Source organism: Cynocephalus volans, chromosome 1, assembly GCF_027409185.1.
Source record: "Cynocephalus volans isolate mCynVol1 chromosome 1, mCynVol1.pri, whole genome shotgun sequence".
In the NCBI taxonomy this organism is placed as follows: domain Eukaryota; kingdom Metazoa; phylum Chordata; class Mammalia; order Dermoptera; family Cynocephalidae; genus Cynocephalus; species Cynocephalus volans.
The window spans coordinates 25,187,713-25,212,281 of record NC_084460.1 but is presented as its reverse complement, the minus strand read 5'-3'; the positions used below and the strand labels follow the sequence as shown (position 1 = coordinate 25,212,281).

Sequence of the window (24,569 nt, the reverse complement as noted above, 5' to 3'; positions counted from 1 at the left end):
AAGCCCCCCAGTAGTGACTGACTGGAGTTGGTGGATAAGTACCCCACCCCCTCACCCGTCCCTCTGGTGGGATAACTGAGGCACACACACATTCTGTGCCACTTCCAGCATCGCCCATGGGCTTGGCTCTGGCTGCCCACAGTGTAACTTGTTGAAAACACGCCCTTTATGGGCTGCCTTCTCATCTCTGTCTCTCCCCGACCCTCAATGCTTCCTGGAATCACTGCCCAAATAAACTTGGTGTTTAAATCTTTGTCTCAGGGTGTGCTTTTAGGGGAACCCAAATAAAACTCTTGCCTCTCCAGGCTTCTACTCCCCTTTCCCTCCACCTATCTTTTACACAGAGGATACATACCAATAGATACGGTTGTCTTAGGCAGCCCCACTTTGGAGACCACAGAATCAGAGACATTGGCCTTTACCCAATCTGTCTCTAAGCTGGTCTGAGAGTGGACAGTGGCCCCCACCTCCCACCTGTCTCCCACACGTCTGCATCCAGGATGCGCCCATCGGGAGCTCTCAGACCACCAGGCCGCTCCCGAGTTGTTTGAGCGTATCCCTGTTTCTTTCTTTGTGTTCTTTCATCTCAGTTTGTTTTCTCATAGTATCAGCTATTCCCAAGGGGAAAAGAATGAAAAAATCTCCGCTTCCCCTTCCCAACCATCTACTTTGGGGCTTGCAATTCCATTCAATGGTGTTAATTGGTGACCTACTGCGTGCTTGGGGATTTCCCAGATCTGTTCCTAAGGAGGCTAGTGGGAGCTGGGGGGCAGCCAGGATCCAGGACTGACTGATGGTGCCCAGGGGGATAGGTGGGAGAGGATGCTCAGTCCAGAGTCATTGATTTATTTGGCACCAGTTTGGAAGTCAGCTTGGGCAGTGCAGGGTGTCTATGTGGAAGGGGCATGTTGAGTGGTCTAGGAGATTCTGTCATTTCTCAGCATCTGCCCATCCAATGCCAATGCCTCTTTCTTTCTCTGTGCATTCCCTCCCCAAGGTCTCAGAGCATTCCAGGCAACTTTCCTGGGATATATGACAATGAAAGGCCATAGTAATCTTGGATTGCTTCACAAGCCCACCTCCTCTGGCTATCTCTACCACTAGGTGGTCCTGGAACCTGTCCCTGGTGGAGTTCAAGCTAAGCTGGTCCTGAGAACAGGAGGGAGGGGCTTGGGGTTGATACCTCATTAGCATATTCATCAACAGTAATCAGGGGCCTGCTATGATCGAAAGCCATCTTCTGTCTTCCCTGCCTCTTGGCAGGCTGAGAAAGGGGTTGGCAGGGAGAAGCTGGTCAAGGCTTTGGCTTGAAAGGACTGCAGCCTGAGAGGAGGGGAGGGAAAAAAGGAGGGTAGAGGTGGGGTAAAGTGCCTAGAGAAAGAAACATCTGGAAAAAGAACCTGTGGAAGGGAAGAAACAGTGCTGGTGCCCCCCATACCCGTCATCCACATCAGGGGACAAGAAGACCCATCACTTCTGCCTCCTAAGTCAGCATTTCACATGACTTGGGGCCACTGAGGCTCCCAAGCAGACTTTGAGGAGGAGGAACAATTTCCACTTTATTATTTATGTATTTATAGTAATCTGTATGAGAAACAACACAGCTAGCTCCTCATGCCCATGACAACCCAGATATTATGGCTTAGCATGAAGCCAAGTAAAAGAGTAAATTGATTTAAAATTATGCTCATATGAAGAAAATCATTGAGCAGTGATGACTATGGCAGCCGTTGTCACAGTGGCATGCCCGTGATGGGCATCTGGAAAAGCTGGTCTAAATGGCTCTCAGAGCAGTTCTACCGTCCTCAGCCTCTACCCTCATCCCTGCGGCAGCTTCTACTTGTCCTTCACACTGTGCCTGCTCCCCCATCTCCCAGGGTCTTCTAAGCTCTGCTTGGCTTCAGAACTTTCTAGTGGCCTTTAGTCACATTTCCCAAACCAGGTCCCTCAACAAAAATGCTCTGTAGCTAAGTAAGCATGGTGTATTAGTAACCTATTGCTGCATAAAAAATTACCCCGAAACTCAGCAGCTTAAAACGACAAACATTCATTATGTTGTACAATTTCTGAGTCAGAACTCGGGGAGCAGCTTAGCTCGGTGGTTCTGGCTCAGTGACTTCCGTGAGGTTACAGTCACGGTGACAGCTGGGGTTGCAGTCATCTGAAGGATTGACTGAGGCTGGTGGATCTGCTTCCTCAGGTGGCTCAAACTGGCAAGTTGGTGCTGGCTGTTGACAGGAGGCCTCAGTTCTCCATGTGGCCCTCTCCATAGGGCTACTTGAGTGTCCTCACAACATGGCAGCTGGCATGACCGAAGTGACTGATCCAAGAGAAAGAACAAGACAGAAGGCGCAATGCTTTTCATGATCTAACCTCAGAAGTCCTATGTTGTCACTTCTGCCATATTCTGTTGGCCACACAGACAATCCTGACATACTATGAAAGGGGACTGGACTACACAAAGGCATAAATACCAGGAGGCGGGGCTCATTGGGAACCACCTTGGAGGCAGGCTACCACACTTGGAAAGCACCAGGTTGAGCCCACTTAAGTGGGGTCCATCCCTGGAAGGTGTCCCAGAGCCCCCCAAATACCCTTATGCTATGAAGCTGTGTTTCCTAGCAATTGTGGCCACAGCACCCTTTTCTAAAGGGGGGATTTAAGCTGGGTGAGATACAAGGAACACACTTTGGAAGACACCAGCCCAGAGAAGAAAGTCTAAATCCCCCCCCTGACATCTGTGTCCCTTCATGGTCAGGCATGAACTTCCAATACAAACTCTTCTTTCCACTTTACTCTCTGAAACCTGTGGCCCAGTGACACTAACCCTTGTGCACACAGCCACTTCTTATGGCTTGCTCTCCCTTTTGCCTCCCCAACCTGCGGAGCTCCTGCTTATTCCTCGAGAACCAGGGGGAAAGCCACCCTCTCCATGAAGTCTTCCCCTCATCTCTAGCAAGAATTCACTTTTTCTTCCTTTGCTTCTCTAGTTTTTTACATGCTAACACCTTCTGGGGCACTGCCACTTTGTCTTGTGTTCTAGTTCTCTGTATGTGTCTTCCCTCCCCTTCCAGGCATTTACCTCAATCCCCACTCGTTGCCATGTGCCTGGTGCTTGGTACATCATTGGAATTCAGGAGGTATCTGGTGAACAGAGCCTGGGTTCTTCCCATCCTCCTGCTCTTGCCCTGCCCTTGCATCTCAGATGGGTTTCTGATGAGTCAGGAGAGCGCCCTTGGCAAGGCCAGACTAAAAGTTCCTCCTGCTCAAGGAAGCCCGTGGTTGTCTTTCCCTAAGCTGGAGGCAGGTCCCTCTACAGCGGGGAGAGTGTCCCCCATCTTCAACCACAACCCTGGGTCCAGGCTGGGCAGACTAGTGGTCCTGAGCCAGTTTGATGTCTCTGAGGCATCATCACTTCCCAGGCAACACCACAGCCTCATGGAAGCCTCAGCTGTGGGCTGGGGGTTCAGTGGGATATTTGTTACAGAACCTGCCAGTTTTCCCTTGGTGCCCGAAAGAGCAGTCACAGGAGCCGCTGATCAGTAAGATGGATTGCTTCATACATTTGATTTTGGAGATCACCTTTCAACATGATGGGCCCAGGGAAAGCCTGGGTGGGAGCCTGACAGGGATGCCTCCATTGCGGTCACCAGCTCTGTTGCCCAGGGAGCGGACTGGGTTGACCTCGGTGCTGGAAGGCCTCTATCTGGAACGAAAATGGCCCTGGCCAGGGTGGAAAGGGCCCGTACAATTTGATTTCTTGCCCAAACTCTTGATATGTCAGAGCCAAGTCCTGGCCAGCCCACCTACCTAGCCGAGGTGCTGGGGTCTTTCTCAATGGAGGGCCCTTCTAGTGGTTTTCCAGCTTCCTTCTTCCCACAGTGGTGTGGGCCTGGCACGTGCACATTTTGAGAAGCAGCCTCCCTCCAACCTCAGGAAATCCAACTTCTTCCACTTCGTGTTGGCCATGTACGACCGGCAAGGGCAGCCTGTGGAGGTGGAGCGCACGGCCTTCATCGACTTCGTGGAAAAGGACCGAGTGAGAGGCTCGTGGGCTCGCTGGACCAGCACAGGGAGGGGTGGGAGGGCTCCAGGAACCCCCCCCCCAACACACACACCACACTGGGGCAGATGAACAGACAGATGGCGGAGGAGGGTGGGTGCATGGCTGGAAGGGAGGAATGGAGGGCGTCATTAGGGACAAGGGTGTGGGTGAGGGAGGCTGGAGGATCCCTGAGCACCTGAGCATCCTCTCCATCTTGTCCCTGTAGGAGCCTGGGGCTGAAAAGACGAACAATGGGATCCATTACCGCCTCAGGCTGGTGTACAACAATGGTGAGTGAAGGCTACTGCCCCTGCCCTGCCCTGACCAGGAAGAGGTCTGGGTACCACAGCAGCACTGTGTGGCACATAATGCCACACTCATCAGGGCTTGGGAGGGCGTGGGTGTGGCCCAGTCACCAGAGGCCACAGATGCTCTTCCAACAGCTTTCTCTCTCCATCATCCCCCCCAGGACTTCGGACAGAGCAAGACCTCTATGTACGTCTCATTGACTCCATGTCCAAGCAGGTGAGTCAGCCCAGAGGATGCTCAGACCCGTCCCGCCCTCATCTCAGACCCCATCTCCCCCTTGGTCTGAGTGAGCATCCTCATCCCTGCCCTTGTCTCCCCTGTGCCCTTCATCCCCATGAGTCTGGCTCCTCCAGTTCCTGCCCCAGTCTACAGCAGGAGGGCATGTGGTTCTTGCCCTCCAGGCTAGAAAAGACAATATTTACACCAAGACCCTGGCTTAGGGCATATTTTTGCAGCCCAGCCTGAGATGGGAATTTGGGTGCACAAAGTTTATTGGAGAGGTAGGAGGGGGCTCTCAGGAGAAGGGGAGGGAGGGAGGCTGGACAGGAAGATGCTCAGGAAGGATGTGGCCTCAGCTGGAGTCTGGCCTCAGCCTGAGCCACAGGTAGCTCTGGGGAAGGAAAGGCACCAGACTTGTCCCCCCTTGAAGCAAGGAGGCCACAATTCTGTACCCTGTATCAGTTAGTCATTGGCTGGGGACTGCTAAGGGGAGCTTAACCTCCCAGCCACTTTCAGACAAGGCATCTCCTATCCACTGAGAGTGATTCTCAAGAGAAAGCTCTCAGCAGCCAGCACTAACCACAGCCAAGGGATAGGAGCGCTGATCCAGCAAAGGGGACCTGGTGCGGCCCCAGGAGCTTCCACGGCACACCCTCAGCTCCTCAATGATGTGCCAGTCACAGGAAGGAGACTCAGGGGGCCAGCATCAGGAGCTGAAACCTGAATAAGCATCAATGGATTCTGCTTAGGCAGGGCCCTGTCTCGGTGCTTTTAGAGAAGTTGTGTGTGCTACTAAGGAGGGTGTTTGGTCTCAAATGGGCCGGATTAATGGGCCCGAAATGTGAGGTGGAGATTTGGGCTTTCCCACCCAAGCAGGGTCTTCTTGTAGGCTCCACCCAAGTCCAGGGCAGAGGAAGAAATGGTTTGTTTCCAGAAAGCCTGTGGTCACTGTGGTGGGGAAGCAGGCCAGGCAGTGGCAAAGTGAGACTGTGGGGGGATGAGTGTGGAAGGGGTTCAAGGAAGTGCAGAGAAAAAGGGACCCCACAAATGGAGGGAGGCTGGGAGGCCCAGAAAGTTATAAACTGGGAAGCCAGATTGGCAGTTTAGGAAGTCCAGTCCTTGCTTCAGAGCAAAGGGAGGCTGAGAGACTGGTGAGTCCAAGGGGAAGATCTTAGGCTGGGCTGGGGAGGTGACAGGGAAGGAGAAGAGGCAGTTGTGTGGCCCTTGGGACTGATTAGCTGGTGGGGACAGCTGAGAAGGACAACGCTCAAGAGCAGGGGCCGAGGTCCACCAAGAGCATCAGAACAGACTGATCATGGGAGGATGCCGGAGGCAAGGGGAGGAGTATGATGCAGGGTGGGGATAGCAGTGGGTCTAGCCAACCAGCAGCCTGACCTTGATCCTGGTGGTCTAGGGACCCCTGGCCCCAAGCAGAGCTAACTCTGGAAGGAGCTGCCTGCAGACAAACAGAACCTGCAGACATCCCACCATTTTTGCCACCCTGGTCCTGGTTTGAGGAGAGGAGGTCACCCTCCACCTGGGCAGCCAGGCTCAGAGCTCCTGCTTTGTGCTCCTGGGCTCCTCCAGAGCAAGGCCGAGGGCATGATCTTCCCTAGGGGCAGGGCTTCCCCTCGGCCTGGGCTTGGGTGATGCCAGTGTAGACCCCCAGGCCATTTATGCACTGCCCAGGGACTTGAGAGGCGCCTCCTTCCCCTCCAGCCTGTGCACTTCCCCCTCCCCCAGGCCATCATCTATGAGGGGCAGGACAAGAACCCCGAAATGTGCCGAGTGCTGCTCACCCACGAGATCATGTGCAGGTGAGATGGGCTGTGTCCCTTGCACCTTGCCCCTTTGCCAAGATGTTGCCAAGGACTCCCAGCAGGCCCCGCCCCTACGGCTGCAAACCAGTCTTCCCATCTCTGCTGCTGCTCCCTGGAGAAACCTGGTGGGGGAAGGGACGAGGGAGGAGTGAGGCCCCTAGGCACAGTGCTGGCTGAGGAGAGGGTCCTTGAGGCCCCATTAGCCTGGCCTGTTTATGTGGCTTCTCCAAGTGTTTTTGTAAGAGAGGCCTCCTGCCGCTACTGGGAAACTTAACTAATAAAGCGCAGGGGAGAGGCTCGCTGGGGATGTGGGGGCAGGGCCCCGGGCCAGGCAACCTGAAGGCCTCCAGGATTAGCTCAGAAACTGCGCGAACCCCAGGGCAGCTCTCTGGTGGGGCAGGAGGGTGTGGGGGAGACAAAGCTCTTGGCTTCTTCGTCCCCATTACCCCAGCCAGTCGTAGAGAGTCTCCGGAGGCAGTTCCTGATGTATAGAAAAGAGAATAATGTTCAAAAATCTGTGCTTGGGACAGTGGCTACCTTTGGCCAGGGGAGTAACAAGGAAGGGGGCCGAGGGGGCTTCGGGGGTGCTGCTCACGTGGTATTTCTTGGTCTGGATGCTGCTTATGTGGGCAGGTTCACTTTGTGATCATTCAGGAGCTGCATGCTTACAATTTGTGCTCCTTTCTCTATGTAGACTGCGCTTCCACAAAAGTGTACAGAGGGAGAGAGACCCCTGTAGGTGGCCCGCAGCCTGCCCTTTCCTGGGGGTCCTCCATTGGCCATGTGCCTTTGGGACAAGGGTTTCCTGGCTATTCCCAAGCCGGGGCTCTCAAATCCCTGCCAGGGACCCTCACTGCCTTTCACCCCAGGCCCCTGGGAGTGAGCCCCTTCCGCCAGCACCTACCCGAGGCCGCCCCCCCACACGCTCACACACGCACACGCTCACACATGTACACGCTCACACGCACACACCCACACGCGCACACACTCACGCTCACACACGCACACGCTCACACACACACGCTCACACACACATGCACGCACATGCTCACCCACACGCACAGGCTCACACTCACGCTCACACACGCACACACACACTCACGCACATGCTCACACACATGCACACGCTCACACACGCACAGGCTCACCCACACGCACACACTCACGCACACGCTCACACACACACACATGCTCACACACGCACACACACACACACACACACACACACACGCTGAAATCTGCCCTCCGTCCTTCCTCCTCGTCTTTCCTTCAGTCGCTGCTGTGACCGGAAGAGCTGTGGCAACCGGAATGAGACGCCCTCAGACCCCGTCATTATCGACAGGTACGGGCTGGGGGAGGGGCTCTGACAGCTGCGGGGACCAGGGGCTTGGGTTCAGCCACAGAGCTGCCCCCAGGGCACCATGTTGGTGGCTCTGAGCAGAGAGAAACTGTCGGGGACTAGGGAGCTGCCAGCCCCCCCGAGTAAAGCCCCCGGTGTCCAACAATCTGGAGCCCCGTTCCCTGACTCGCCGACGCGAGGAGCCCGGGCCGGGCGGGGAGATTGTGGGGTGGGGACGGGGAGGCGAGCGGCCCGCAGCGAGGGGACGCGCGTCAGCCAAAGCCTCTCCAGGCCCGGGTCCAGCTCTGCGCTGTTGGACTTGACTCCTTTGGACTTCCGTTTCCTCCAATGGGAAAATGGAGAAGTTATTTGGCCGGTTTCAGTCGCAGGATTGTCAAGGTGATGCATGGGAAAATGCATTCTCCCACCATGAGGTTTATCTTTTTTAAAATTATTTTATTACTTGTTGAATAGGAAATGCATAAATAAGGTACAATATTTAAAAGGTACAAGAGAGTAAATTATGAAAAGCAAGTGCGTCCCCACCCCAATGTGGAGCTTGCTGTACACACGCTTTTGCACCTGACTTTTTTTGGTAACAATATATCTTAGATATCATTCCTTATCAGAACAAAAACCATGTCTTATTCTCCCAAAATACAAGGTGCAAAACTCAAGAAATTTAAGAGGGTTTACAGCAAGATGTCTTCCACCTCTGCCTCCCTGCATTCATTCTCCTCCAAATAAGTAAGCATTGTTACTCCAATCAAGTAAGATAAGGGGTGCCTAGGAAGGGGGGATTGCAATTTTAGAGTATTTAAGGCCTCACTGAAAGATGACATTTGAGCCAAGAGCTGAAGGAAGGAAGGGAGCAAACCATGTATGTATCTGGAGGAAGAATATTCTCATCAGGAGCGTGTCTGGTGTGTTTAAGTAACAGCAAGGAGGCCAGGTGCCTGCAGTGAGGGGTACAGGAAGAGGAGATAACATCAGAAGTAATGAGGGGGCAGGAGGATTGCAAGACCAATGCAGGGCCTTGCAGGCTCTGTGTGTGGGCTGTGTGTACAGGCCATTGTAAGGACTTTTGCTTTTATTCTGAATGACATGGAAACCTTTGGGGGATATTGAGAAGGATGATATGTCCTGGCTTATATTTTACAAAGACCACTCTAGCTGCTGTGTTAAGGATGACCTGGAGGAGGCAGCAAGATGAGATAGGAAGCCATTACAATAATCCTGGTGACAGATAGTGGAGGCTGAGTCCAGGGAGGTTGTAGGGTATTGGGGAGGTTGTTAAGAAATGGTTGGATTCTGGATACATTTTATTTCATCGACAGAACTGACAGGATTTGTTATGGAAGGAGAGAGAAAGCCAAAGACGTCTCCAAAATTTCTGACCTGATTAACTTAGAAGGCTGGAGTTTACTGAGAGAGGGGAAAAACAGGTTTGGGGGAGGAAATTGTGAGTTTGCTTTTGGACATGTTATGTTTAAGGTTCTTACTAAACATCCATGTGGGGATGTTTAGAAAGCAGCTGAAAACATGAAGATCTGAAACGAAAGTTTCAGGCTGCACTAAATAAATTATAAATTTGAATGAATAAAATTGTTGAGGGAATGAGTTTGATAAAAAAACAGAAGAGGTCTAAGAGCTGAATCCTGGGGTGTCCAGTGTTTAGAGGTCATGGAGATTTGGAATCAGCAAAAGAGAATGAGAAATAGCAGCCAGTGAGGTAAGAGAGAAATCAGAGGTGTTGTGTCCTGGAGCTTAGATTACAAAATGCTCTAAGAAGGAGTTAGGAGGCAACTGCATCAAGTGTTTCTCATGGATATGATAAAACGACTAAGAGATGACTGTTAAATTTAGTGATGTGGAGGACATTGGTGACCTTAACAGGAGCCATTTCAGTGGAGTGGAGGGGCAGAAGTCTGATAGGACTGTGTCTAAGAGAGAATGGGAGAAGAGAGGTTACAGACAATGAATAGAGGAACTCTTGTGAGTTTGCTCTAAAGGGGTCAAAGAAATGGAATGGTGGGCCGAGCCCGTGGCGCACTCGGGAGAGTGCGGTGCTGGGAGCGCAGCGACACTCCCGCCGCGCGTTCGGATCCTATATGGGAATGGCCGGTGCACTCACTGGCTGAGTGCCGGTCACGAAAAAGACAAAAAAAAAAAAAGAAAGAAAAAGAAATGGAATGGTGCTGGATCACAGTGTAAGACCAAGAAACAATATAGCTTGTTCATATGCGGACGAGAAACGTCGAGTAGGGAAGGGAAGGATGAGGATGCAAGAGAGAGAAGGGAGAATTGCTGAAGCAATGTCCTTTAGTTGGCAAAGGGGATGGGGCCTTGTGAACAGGTAGAGGGACTGAGATTAGCTGGAAGCATAGACAGTTCATCCATGGAAACCGCAGGGGAGACAGAGAACATGGACACGGAAATGGGTACGTGGGTATATCCACCGTGGGAGCTTGTCAAAGATCTCTTCTGATTTCTTTGTTTTCTCAGTGAAATAGGAAACAAAGTTAACAGTTGAGGATGACGATGGAGAGGGAGACACTTGGAGGACATGGAGTAGTTGTCCAGGAGAATTAGTGGACCAGGGAAATGTCATGTGATTGCTAAGCAGCACTAAGGTCCCTCCTGAGGCCATAAATTTAGTGAAAACTTTCTCCAGCCATGTTGAGCCGCGCAGGTGCTGGTGCAGAACAGGTGAGCAGTAGTGTGAAAACCAGAGTCAGGGTGTTTCCCATTGAGTACAATGAAACAGGAGAGGACAAGAAAGAGAAAAGTGTATGCAAGAGGGTATGTACAAAATGGAACAAGGGATTTAAGCTAGGTAAGGAGAGGAGTATTTGAGAGAGAATATAGGTTCTCACGGGGCAAAAGAATTGTTAGAGTTTAGGTACAGATGGGTGGTGCTGGAAGTTAGATGGTGGTTGGAGACTCGGTTGTGCCTGTAGGTGGGATTATTTGGGGCTTGCGTTTATTGGTAATGTGTGCCCAAGTAAGGGTGGAGACAAGATCATTGGAGAAAATGCTCAGGGAATGGAGAGGAGAGTGTGTTGGAAGAATTATATACCTGTATTGATTTTTTTTTTTTGGTGGCTGGCCATTATGGGGATCTGAACCTTTGACCTTGCTGTTGTAACATCATGCTCCAATTGAGCTAACCAGCCAGCCCCCCCCCCCCCCCACCTATACGGATATTGAAATCACCAAAAATTATGACAGGACCAGTGTTCAAGAGTGTGTATAGTGAACAAGGAGTAAAAGCTTCAAGGAGTGAAGGCAGGTAATCTCAGGGCTCGTAGATGACTGCAACAAAGAGGTTACCATCTTTCTCCATCATAAGTGAACCATGGTATCCCAATGAATTCCATTTTTTTTTTTTACTCTAAGTGAGATTGTGCACACCTCTCATGTGTTTAAAGGCTGTTTGTGTTTCCTTCCTGTGAACTGTCTGTTCATAAGCTGTGCTTATTTTTCTGTAAGGGACTGGTTTTTCTTACTGATTTGTAGGAGTATATATTAAGGAAATTAGCCCTTTGTCATGAGTTACTCATATTTTTTTCTAGTTGGGTGTTTGTTGTCTTTTAACTTTGCTTATGGTGAAATTTGCCCATTCTCTCAATCTTTTAAGTACTTTGGGTTTTTGTTATATTTAGAAAGGCCTTTATCACTCCAAGATTATTTTAAAAGATTTATCCTGTGGCTTATTCTAGTGCTTTGATGGCTTCATTGTTTACACTTAAATATTTGTTCTCCATTTGAAAAAAATTTTAAGTTATGTCCTATATGATATGTACAAAAGAAAAATATAACAAAATAGAAATTATGAAGCATAATAATCAATGTACACATGTGAACCCACCAACAAACTTAAAATAATTGAAACATTAAAAATACCACTGAAGCCAGTTCTCCCTGGTCTCATACCATTGTCTGCCCCTCTCCTAAAGATAAGCTGAGTTTTGTTTTACCATGACCTCACTTTTTAAAAAATAATTTATGAAAATAAAAAAAATGATTTATCACAGGCTGTATAATTCTAAACAATATGTTGTTTAGTTGTGCTTGTGTTTAACTTTATAAAAATATCATGTTGTAGTAGTCTTCTGCGATGTTCTTTTTTAATTCAGCATTATATTTCTAAGATTTATTTCTGTTCCTGTATTTAGCTGTAATTTGTCACATTTAGTTTTTGCTATTACAAGCAAAGCTGCTATGAACATTCTTGTTTGTGTCTCCTAATTTGAATAGCTACAAGAGTTTGTTTAGGATATAAACGAGGACTGGAATTGCCAGGTCATGGGGTATATACATGGTCAGCATCACAAGTTAATGTCAAACACTCCCACCAGCAGGATTGAGTTTCTACTGCTCCACACCCTCACCATCACTTAATAATGTCAAACTTCTTACTGTTTGCCAGTCTAGTGGTTATGTAGGGGATTTTGTGGTGGACTTAATTTGCATTTTCCTGATTATTAATGAGATTGAACACCTTTTTATTTGATTACTGGTATTTGCATTGCTTCTGTTAAGTATGTGCTAAAGTCTTTTGCCCATTTTTCCTTTCGAATTGTTTGGGTTTTTTCATATTGATTTTAGCAATTCTTTATAGATCCTAGATGCTGATTCTTTCTCAGGGTAGTATATTGCAAGTATCTTAAGGTAGTTGAATTTATCAATATATTCCTCATGGTTTTTACTCTGTGTTTTATTTAACACATCTTTCCTGCTGAGGTCATGAAGATATTCTTCTATATTTTCTTCCAAAGGTTTCACAGTTTCCCTTTCACATTTAAGTTTGTAATCCACGTGGAACTAATTTGGGGACATGGTATGAATTAAGAAATCAGTGTAATTGTTTTTTACTTATGACTCTCTAATTATTCCAGTACTATTTATTAAATAGCTCATTGTTTCTCACTTGTAGTACCAACTATGTCCTAAATCAGGTTTCCTTTTACTTGTGGGTCTGTTTCTAGACTTTCTGTTTTATTCCTTTCATCTGTGTGATAATCCCTGTGCTAATATCACATTGTTTTAATCACCTTTTATTGTTTTATAATACCAGCATAGGACAAGTTTATAGGGCAAGTCTTCTGCCTTCTCTGAACATTCCTGGGGGGATTTTGAGAAATTTTGGCCTTTTGTGTTTCCATATAAATTTTAGAATCCACTTGTAAAGTTCCTCACCGTCTCTCTCTCTCTCTCTCTCTCTCTCTCTCACACACACACACACACACACACACACACACACACACACACACACACTATTCTGGGGGTTTTGACTAATATTACAATGAACTTATACATCAATTTGAAAGAAAATTTACATCTTTATGCTACTGAGTCTTTCTATTCATAAATATGTCTATCTCTCCATTTATGTAGATCTTTAATGCCGTTCAATAAAGTTTTATAATTTTCTCAATAAAGGCTATACATACTTATTGTTTTCACTCATTCACTTATTCAATAGGTATTTATTGAGCATCTACTATGTACCAGGTACTAGGTACATAGTCCATGTACCAGATTCTAGGCTGTAGAAATATGAGTAAACAAAGTGGACAAAAATACCTGTCCTTGTGGAGGGAGAAGACATAGGGGAGATGGGCAACAAACAGTTATTGTAAGTCTGTTAGAAGGTAATAAGTGGGAAAAACTAAAGAAAAATAAAACTAAACAGGATGTGGGGGAGGTACAACTTTAAAAGGGGTGGCCGCATTAGGCCAAATTGAGAAGGTGGAGCTTGAAGAAAGACATGAAGAGATGAAGGAATGAGCCATTATGATGTATGGGTAGCTTATTTCTCAGTACCATCTATAGGCTGGCTGGTTAGCTTAGTTGGTTAGAGCATGGTGTTATAACACCAAAGTCAAGGGTTCAGATCGCCATGCCAGCCAGCTGCCAAAAAAATAAATAAATAAATAGAAGTTAAAATTCAGGAAGCAGAGAAAGAAAGCAGGGGAGAAATACCATGGATTCTCAGTACCATTTATGTTTTATCACTGCTATAAATAATATCATTTGCTATATCTTCTAATTCTTTGTTGATAGTATAGATAAATGCAATTGATTTTGTTAATGTGATCTTTGTGTTTAGATTTGCTTTGTTTTTTCTATGGACAGATATCTTATGCAAACAACAACTGCTTTGTTTTCCTATCTAGTCCTTATATATTTTATTTCTTTTTCTTGCTTTATTGCACTGACTAGGACCTCAAGTATAGCCTTAAATATAAGCAGTGGCAATGGCCATTCTCATCTTATTCTTGATTTTAAAGAAAATGCTTCTAATGTTGCACCATTAAGAATGCTGTTAACTATAGCAACTTTGTAGCTATACTTCATCAAGTTAAGAGAGTTCGTTTTTCCTTTTAATCATGAACGGATGTTGAATTTCACATGTTGCTTTTCTCTACATGTATTGAGTTGATTATATAGCTTTTCTCTTTAATCTGTTAATGTACTGAATTACATTAATGGATTTTCTAATGCTTAATTACTCCTGGTATAAAGATAACCTGTTGATGATTTACTGTCTTCTTCATATGCTGCAGTGTTTGCTTTGTTAATGTTTTTAGGGTTTTTGCTTCTATGTTTATCAGTGATTGACTTGTAATTTTCTTTTCTCATGATGTCCTTGTTTGATTTTGACAATCATTGGTTTGCTAGCCTCAATTAATTAGAGGAGGCATGTTCTCTCTTTTTACTCTCTGCTGAGTGAGTTTGCTTGAATTTGGAATAATTCATTTCTTAAAAATTTGTTACAATTTGCCTTAAATTTTTAGGGATAAAGGAGAGAGGATTTTTAAACCATTGATTATTTAACCTTCTATTTCTATTCTATTTCTTTTTTACTTGGTTTTGGTGAGTTATATTTTTAAGGAATTTGTACATGGTACCTAAGTTTTCAAATTTGTTTCCGTAAAGTTGTTCACAATCTGCTCTAATATTTTTTTTTTTATCTCTGATGTATCTTGAGCTGTGAACCTTTTCTATTCCTGATATTGCTTGTATCATGTCTTTGTTATTGATAACTTTGCCAGCAATTTGTCATTTTTATTAGTCTTTTCTAAGAACTAACTTTTAGCTTTGTCAGTCTTTTTCTAATGTGTGTTTGTCTTCCATTACATTAATTTCTGCAATTATCTTTATTCTCTTCCTAACTCTTTCACTGAGTTTATTTTGTTGTTCTTTTCTAACTTCTTTTTTTTGGGGGGGAGGGGGTGGCTGGTCAGTACAAGAACCAAACCCTTGACTTTGGTGTTACAGGGCCACACTCTAACCAGCTAAGCTAATCCGCCAGCCCTCTTTTCTAACTTCTTAAGATGGATGCTTAGCTCATTAATTTTTGACCTTCTTTACTAATATAATCATTTAAGGCTATGACATTTTCTTAAAATAGCACTTTTCCTGTATCTCATATTTTCATATTTCATTATCAGTAAGTTCCAAGTACTGTTAAATTTCTGTTATGATTCCTCTTTTAATGTATGGGCTATCAGTAGTATGTATTCTTATTCTTTATTTTTAAAAATAGCTTTACTTAGGTATAACTGAGGTACAAAAAAGTACATAAAGTATACAGTTTGAAAAGTTCTGTCATATGTATACACTCATGAAACCACCAACACAATCAAGATAGTGGAGATATCCTTCATCCCCAAAGTTTCTTCATGCCCTTTAAGGGTCTCTTTCTCTCTCCCCTTCCCTTCATCTCCAGGCAACCATTGATCTGCTTTCTGTCATTATAGGTCTGTTTGCATTTTCTAGAGTTTCATATAAATGGAATTGTACAGTATGTGGTCGTTTATTTGTCTAGCTTCTTTCACTCATCATAATTATTTTTTTAAGATTCATCCATGTTTTTGCATGTATCAATAGTTCATTTTCTTATATTGCTGAGTAGTGTTCCATTGTATTAATATAGCAAAATGTATTTGTTCATTTGTCTCTTGATAGACATTTGGGTCGTTTCCAGTTTGGGGCTATTACAAGTAAAGCTTTATAAACATCTAAACACAAGTCTTTGCATGAATAAATGTCTTCATTTCTCTTGGGTAAAATACCTAGGAGTGGAATGGTTGGATCTTATGTTAAGTATATGTTTAACTTTATAAGAAACAGCCTGTTTTCCAAAGTGGTTGTACCATTTTACATTTCTACCAGCAGTGTATGAAAGTTGTAGTTCCTCTACATTCTCGTCAGCACTCTCTTTTTAATTTTAGCCATTCTAATAGGTCTGTACTTTTAATTTGTTGTCCCTAACAACTAACAACGTTAAACATCTTTTCATGTGCTAATTTGCCGTTCATATATTTTCTTTGGAGAAGTGTCTGTTCAAATCTTCTCCCACAATCCCTTTTTTAAAATTGGGTTATTACTGAGCTGTGGGAGTTCTGTATACACTGTAGATAAAAATCCTTTATCAGATAGATATATGCTTTGCAAAAATTTTCTTCCATTCAATGGCTTGTCTTTTCATTCTCTTAACAATGTCTTTTGAAGAGCACAAGTTTTTTATTTTGATGAAGTTCAATTTATAAATTTTTTCTTTTGTGGATTGTGTTTTGGTGTCAGAGTTAAGAAATCTTTGCCTAACCCAAGGTCATGGAAATTTTCCCCTTTTTTCTGTAAGTTTTGAAGTTTTAGGTTTTACATTTAGGCCTATGATCCATTTTAAGTTATTTTTTAAATGAGGAGAGATGTTTTTGTTGGTTGGTTAGGTAGGTGATTTATCTATCTATTTATTTATTTATTTTGGCAATAGATATTTAATTATTCCAGCATCATTTCTTTAAAAAAACTATCCTTTTTTCATTACATTGCCTTTGCTCCTTTGTCAAAAATCCGTTGTTCATATATGTGTGGGTTTATTTCTGAACTGTATTCTGTACAATTGATTCATTAGTCCGGGTTTTGTGCTAATACCACACTGTTTTGATTACTGTTGCCTTACAACAATTCTTGAAATAAGGTAATGTAAGTCCTCCAACTTTGTTCTTCATTTTCAGAATTGTTTGGCTGTTCTAAGTCCTTTGCATTTCCATATGAATTTGGGAATCAGCTTGTCAATTTCTACCCTAAAAAAAGCCTACTGGAATTTTGATTGAGATTACATTAAATTCTAGATCAATTTGGAAAAACTGATATTTTAAAAATATCAAGTCTTCCAACCTATGAACAATGTATATCTCTCCATTTATTTAGATCTTCCCTAATCTCTCTCATCAATATTTTGTAGTCTTCAGTGTACAGATCTTTTGCATCCTTTATTCAGATTTACCCCTAAGTATTTCATTATTTTCATGCTATTGTAAATGTTATTTTAAATTTCAATTTTTTTCTGGTATATATAAATACAAATGATTTTTATATATTGATTTTGTAGCCTACAACCTCAATGAACTCACTTATTAGTTCTATAGTAGCTTTTTCAAGATTTCATTGGATTTTCTACAAATACAATCATGTCATCTGCAAATAAAGACACATTTATTTATTCCTTTCCAATCTAGATACCTTTTATTTATTTTTCTTGACTGACTATACTGGCTAGACCTTCCAGTATAATGTTGAATAGTAGTGGTGAGACTAGACATCTATCTGTCTTGGTCTTGATCTTGGGTGGAAAGCATTCAGTCTTTCACCATTGTGTGTGCTATAGGTTTAGCCAGAGGATGTTAGCTATAGGCTTTTCATAGGTGCCCTTTATCAGGATGAGGAAGTTCCCTACTATTTTTAGTTACTGAGAGCTTTTATCAGGATAGATGTTAGATTTTGCCAAATGCTTTTTCTGCATCTGTTGAAATTATATATATATATATATATATATATATATATATATATATATATATATATGCACCTTTTTTTTTTTTTTTTTGGTTTAATGTGAATTACATTGATTGGTTTTCTAATGTTAAACCAATTCTACATTTTCTAGTAAACCCCACTTGGTAATTATCTTTTTAATATACTGTTGGATTCAAAATTTTAATAAAATTTTATTTCAAATTTTTGCAACTATGTTCATGATGGATATTTGTCTGTAGTTTTGTTTTAATTTCTTTGTCTGGTTTTGGTATCAGGATAATGCTGGCCTCATTTAAATTAGTTAGAAAGTATTTCCTCCTCTTCAGCTTTTTGGAAGAGTTTGTGTAGAACTGGTATTATTTCTTCCTAAGTGTTTGGTAGAATTCACTAGCGAAGCCATCTGGGCCTGGAGTTTTCTTTGTTGAAAGGATTTTGACTATAACTTCAATGTTTCGAATAGATATAGGAGGTTACTTATTCATGAGCAAGCTTTGGTAATTTGTGTCTTCCAAGCAGTGTGTCTCTTTCTTATAAATTGTTGAATCTGTTGGCATAAAATTGTTCATAATATTCTCTTATTCTTTTATATCTATAGAACCTGTAGTGATGTCACGTCTCTCATTCCTGATATTGGCAAATTGTGTCTTCTCTCTTTTTTTCCTGATCTTTTATCTCCTATGTTGGCTTATTAGCAAAAGTCTGGCTACAGTTTTATACATTTTATTGATCTTTTAAAAAACAGCTTTTGGTTTCATTGATTTTTTCCATTGTTTTTCTATTTTCTATTTTATTGATTTCAAACCCCGGACCTTGGTGTTATCAGCACCACACTCTTACTAACTGAGCTAACCAGCCAGCCCTAATATTTATTTTCTTTCTTCTGCTTACATTTAGTTTAATCTCCTCCCCTTTTTCTGGTTTCTTAAGGTGGAGGCTAAGTCATTGATTTAAAATCTTTTATTTTGTCTAAAATAGACTTTGGGGGCTATACGTTTCTAAGTACTGCTTTCAGGGCATACCACAAATTCTGGTATGTTGTGTTTTGATTTTCACTCAGTTTAGAATACTTTATAATTTCCTGTTTGAGGTCATTTTTGACCCATATGTTACTTAGTTTCTTAAATTTGGGGGATTCTCCTAGGATCTTTTCATTATTAATTTCTAATTTAATTCTGTTGTTGTCAGAGAACATACACTTTGTATGACTTGAATCCTTTTTAACTTATTGTGACTTATTTTATGGCCCAAAACAGGGCCTACCTTGCTTAATGTACACTTGTGTATTTGGTTGTTGTTGGGTGAAGTGTTCTATAAATATAAAACTGATCGAGTTAGTTGGTAGTGGCGAGCAAATCTAGTATATTCTTGCTGATTTTCTTTGTATGTAGGTACTTCAGAAAGTTCATGGAAAAATAGAATTATAAGATAATACAAATATTTCCATGAACTTTTTGAAAAACCCTCTTATTTATTCTATTAGTAAGAGAAAAGTATTAAAATCACTGACTATTATTGTGTATTTGTGCATTTCTCCTTGAAATTCTATCAGTTTTGCATGATATAATTAGAAGATTTGTTATTAGGTGCATAGATGTTTAGAATTATTATGTCCTCTTGTTTATTGACTCCTTTGTCATAAAATCCCTGACATTTACGTTGATAATATGTAGCCATACTTGCTTTTTTTTGACTAGTGTTAACATGATAAATCTTTTCCATCTTGTTACTTTTAACCTGTTTGTGTCTTTATATTTAAAGTGCATTTCTTGTAAGCAGCATAATGTTAGATAGGTCTTTTTTAAATTCAAAATGATAATCTCTGCCTTTTATTGGGATATTTACACCATTTACATTTGAAATGAGATTACTGATGTGGTAAGGTTTGAGACCATCTTTTTTTTTTTTTTTTTTTTTTTTTTGGTGGCTGGCTGGTACAGGGATCTGAACCCTTGGCCTTGGTGTTATAACACCAAGCTCTAACCAACTGAGCTAACCAGCTAGCCTGAGTCCATCATCTTGATATGTGCTTTCCATTTGTTCTCTTTTTTGTTCATTTTTTTCCTTTCCTTTTGTTTTTGGCCTTCTTTCAGATTATTCAGGTCATTTTTAGTATTCTATTTTGTCTTCCATGTTGGCTTATTAGCAAAACTCTGTATTTTGTTATTTCGGTTGTTAATTTATAGATTATAGTTTACGTCCTTAACTTATTGCAATCTACCTTCAGTTATACCATTTTTTGTGTGTTGTATGCTCTTGCTGTCATGTTGGGTTTTTGTTTGTTTGGTTGTTTGTTTGTTTTGTGGTTGGCCTGTGTGCAGGGATATGAACCCATGACCTTGGTATTATAAGGCTGTGCTTTAGTCATGTTTTTTGTTTTTACATGTGTTATAAAATATACAATACATTGTCATCATTTTGTTTAAACAATTATTTTTAAAGAGATTTAAATAATATGAAGATTTTCTTATATATTTATATATGTAGTTATCATTTCCAGTGCCTCTTTATTCCTTTCTGTTGATCCAGATTTCCATATGGTATCATTTTTTTTATGCCTGAAGGGCAACCTTTAGTATTTCTTGTATTATTTTTGAAAGATATTTTTGTTAGGTATAGAATTTTAAGTTAATAGTTGTTTTGTTTTTTAAGATGTTGCTTCACTATCTACTCTCTTGCATTTCTATTGAGAAATCTGATGTCTTATGTTTGTTCCTCTGCATATAACATGTCTTTTATTTCTGTCCACTTTTAAGATATTCTTTTATCATTCATTTTGAGCAGTTTAATTATGGTGTACATTGATAGAGTTTTCTTCATGTTTCATGTGCTTGGGGTGCATTAATGTTTTTGGATCTATGAGTTCATAGTTTTATTAGCCTTGGAAAGTTTTTGACCATTATTTCTTCAAATACTTTTTCTACCCTCTCCTCTTTGGGGACTCCAATTGCCCATATATTAGGTTGCTTAAAGTTTTCCTGCAGCTCACTGATACTTTTTTATTTGGAAGAGTTGGTTTTTGTTTTTTCTGTGTTCCTTATGGATAGTTTCTACTGCTATGTCTTCAAATTCACTAATCTTTTCTTCTACAATGTCTCATCTGCTTTTAATCCCATCCCATCTATTTTTTTCTATCTCAAACACTAGGTTTCATCTCTACAAGTTTGATTTGTGTCTTTTTTCTATCTTTCATGTCTCTACTTAAATTTTTGAACATATAAAATACAGTTATAATAACTCTTCTGCTGTTCTTTTCTGCTAATTCTTTTTTGTGTGTGTGTGACTGGTAAGGGGATTGCAACCCTTGGCTTGGTGTCCTCCACACCACACTCAGCCAGTGAGCACACCGGCCATCCCTATATAGGATCTGAACCCGCAGCGGGAGCGTTGCTGTGCTCCCAGCACCGCACTCTCCCAAGTGAGCCACAGGGCCGGCCCCTTTTCTGCTAATTCTAAAATCTGTATCCATTCTATATCAGTTTTAATTGATTGATTATTCTCTTCACTATGGGTCATTTTTTTTTTTTTTGCATCTTGGTGTGCCTGGTAATTTGCAATTGGATTTCATATATTGTGAATTTTTTTGTTGAGTGGTAGATATTTTTGTATTTTTTATAAATCTTGACCTTTTTCTGAGATGCAGTTAACTTACTTAGAGATGGTTTTTTCTTTTTGTGTCTTGCTTTTAGGGTTTATTAGATGGGCTCACCACAGTACTGTCTGGGGCTAATTATTCCTTACTACTAAAATAAGACCTTCCTGAGTACTCTACCCAACGTCCCATGAATTATGAGTTTTCTCAGACTAGCTAGTAGAAACAAATGCTATTTTCATCCCTATGTGACCACCAAGACTGCTTGCTTTATTCCTTTTGAGTGGTTCTTTCCCTGGACTTAGGTAGTTTCTGCACATGCATGCACTGATCAGTACTCTACTAAATACTTACAGGAGGCCCTCCTCAGATCTCTAGAATTCTCCCTGTATGCAGCTCTCTCCTTTCCAATACTCTGTCTTATGAAGTCTAGCTCCCTTGTTCTCCCTGGACCCTCAGCTGTGGGAGTCTATTGTGCTGTGCCTCAGTTTCTCCTCTCTGTGCCACAGCCTGGAAACGCTCAAAGCAATATGCTGGAACATTTGTAAGGTTCACCTTGTTTATTTCCCATCTCTTGGGGATCACTTTTCTTTGTCATATATTTATTATCTTGAAATATGTTGTTTTGTGTATTTGTCTGGTTTGCTTTGTTTTTTCTTGTTTTGTTTTCAGGCTGCAGATAAATGTGGTCTCTTACTCCATCTTGGCTAGAAGCAGAAGTGTGTTTCTTAATTTCCAAGCATGTGATATTTTTCTAGTTATGTTTTGTTACTAATTTTCAATGTAATTGTGTATCTAATTGAATTTACTGTATTATATGTGTCCACTAAATCAAGATTGTTAATTGTGTTGTTCAGATCTATCTTTACTTATCATTGTCTGCTTGACCTATTAAAAAATTAGAGATAAGGTTGCAATCTCCCACACGAATTTTCAGCTTATCCCTATTGTTCCATCAATTTTTGATACATATATATTATTGACTATTTTATTAAATGTGGACAAGTTTGGGCCAGCCCATGGCTCATCTGGGAGAGTGTGGTGCGGATAACACCAAGGCCACAGGTTCAGATCCCTATATAGGGATGGCTGGTTAGCTCACTTGGGAGAGTGTGGTGCTGACAACACCAAGTCAAGGGTTAAGATCCCCTTGGATTTATTTTTTTTAATCTAGTTTATTTTTTAACTGGCAGGTTTAGTTTATTTATTTTATTGAGATTATTGATTTTTTCCAGCTTTATTAAACTATAATTGACAAATAAAAATTGTATATATTTAATATGTACAATGTATTTGAACTATTTTCTACCATATTACTTTTGTGCTTTCTATTTGTTCCACTTCTGTGTTTCTTTGTTTTCCTTTCTTGCTATTTTAAAAATTGGGTATTTTCTTAATGTGGTGTGTCTGTTTCTTATTCCATTTTTCCCCTTTACTGGTTTGAAAGTTTATTTACTTCTTTTATATTCTTTTGGTTATTACCCTTGAAATTTACTACAAAGTCTAAAGAAAGTTATAATTCCTTTCCTGACTAATATTGGAATCTTTGACAGTGATGTGCTGGAGCAGGCTCATGCTGGCTCACAAGATCTGCTTGTTAGCATCTTTTATCAGCTCCATATTTAGAGACATCACATTGGTAGCTTGAAATCAGTCGTGATGGGAACATATAACCATGGAAATCAACACCACTGTAAATTAGGGGTTTTTCACCCTCTGGAAATATTTCTTAAACATTTCCCAGCACATCACTGACCTTAGAACTTTCTATTAACCCTACCCTACTTTTAACTCCATACATTGTTATTATTCTTTTCATTATATAGTAATAATTTTTCTTTAGATTTACCAAATTTTTTGCTTGTTTTTTTCCTTTTTGCATCTCACAACTTCCTTTGGGGTCATTTTCTTTCTTTCTGAAGTACATCTTTTAGAAGTTCCTTTAGTGAAGGTCTGCTGGTAGTAAACAACATCTTACTTTTGTTTACTACGAATGTCTTTTATATCACTTTCTTGAAAAATGTTTTTTTCTAGGAACAAAATTCTAGATTGACAGTTATTTTTTACTTAGCACTTTGAAAATATTTCCATTTTTTGCTGTTGAAAAGTCTAGCATACTTGTCATTCTTTTGTCGGTAAACTTATTTTTCTCTCTGCCAGTATGTAAGAGCTTTCTTTGCCTTTAAAGCTCTTCAGTTTCACTCTGATGTATCTATGTGTGGATTTGTTTTATCCTGCTTAGAATTTGTTGGCCTATTTGCATCTGTGGATATACATCTGCCACCAACTCTGGAAATTTCTTAGACTTTGTCTCTCTTAATGTTACATCTCATTCATTTTCTGTCTTTTCTCCCCGGGCACTCCAAAGAATATTCCAATTTAGACGTTTTCATTCTATCCTCCATGTATTTGAAACAATTTCCTGTTTTTCACCTATTTTCTTTTTGTACTGCATTCTGGGTGACTATTTTTTATCCATCTTCCAGTTCATTAATTCTCTCTTTCGCTATATCTAATCTAGTGTTTAATTCATCCAATAATCTTTTAATTTGAACACTTGTGTTTTTTATTTCTGAAAGTTTTACTTAGGTCTTTTTCAAATGTGTCCTCTTATTTGGGTGGTCTCTTCTTGCTTGCTCATTTTTTAAATTAATTTTTTATTTCTTTAAACTTTTCAAGTTATTTAACATTCTGTATTTGATAATTTCAATATTTGATGTCTTTTTTACTGTAAATCTGTTGTTCATTATTTCGGCTATCACTCATGGTGGCTTGTTTTGTTGTTTGATGTTTTTGTTGTTATTGTGGTGGTGGTGGTGGTTTTAGCTCATATTTAGTTGAACCAAAACTGAGTATGTTTTCCTCTAGAAGGGTTTTATTTGATTCTGCCAGGAACAAGGGGTGCTACCAAGTCAGGTGGTTCCTATTCTCAATCCCAGCATTTATATTGGCATTTTCAAAAGCACAACTCCAATATTTGTGTTAGCTCATAGCTTATGACTCCCAATCAGATATCAACTCACTTATTTTTATTTTTTAATATCCTTGGAGATTTCTTTCACTTTTTGATAAAAGCTCAGAATCTAGTTGTATAGGGAGGGCACATCAGAATATGTAGTCTGCTATAATTTTAGAAGAGGAAATCATCCATTCAGAATTTACCCTGGATCTACCTGTATTTCTTCTTATGGCTGCCAGTTGTCTCAACAGCATTTATTGAGTAATCCATCTTTTCACTAATTGGAAATATCCATGCCATATTCTAAGTTCCTAAATATAATTGTGTGTATTTCTGGACTTTCCATTCTCCTTCATTATTCCATCTGTTTATTCATGTGGAAATATGATACTGTTTTAATTGTTGAAGATTTAAAACATGTCAATAACTGGTAGATCTAGTCCCGTCTCTCCATTACTCTT

The 24,569-nt window shown here is 41.4% G+C and overlaps 1 protein-coding gene across 1 annotated transcript in view; it reads left to right on the top strand.

Annotated features, from left to right (window-relative positions):
* EBF4 (EBF family member 4) overlaps positions 1 to 24,569 on the top strand; it is a 71,923-nt gene that overhangs the window by 6,559 nt on the left and 40,795 nt on the right. Inside the window, exons 3-7 of the mRNA XM_063093235.1 lie at positions 3,883 to 4,039; positions 4,272 to 4,335; positions 4,515 to 4,570; positions 6,317 to 6,390; positions 7,667 to 7,735. Coding sequence (XP_062949305.1) covers positions 3,883 to 4,039; positions 4,272 to 4,335; positions 4,515 to 4,570; positions 6,317 to 6,390; positions 7,667 to 7,735 — 420 coding nt within the window. The remainder of the gene's footprint in view (positions 1 to 3,882; positions 4,040 to 4,271; positions 4,336 to 4,514; positions 4,571 to 6,316; positions 6,391 to 7,666; positions 7,736 to 24,569) is intronic.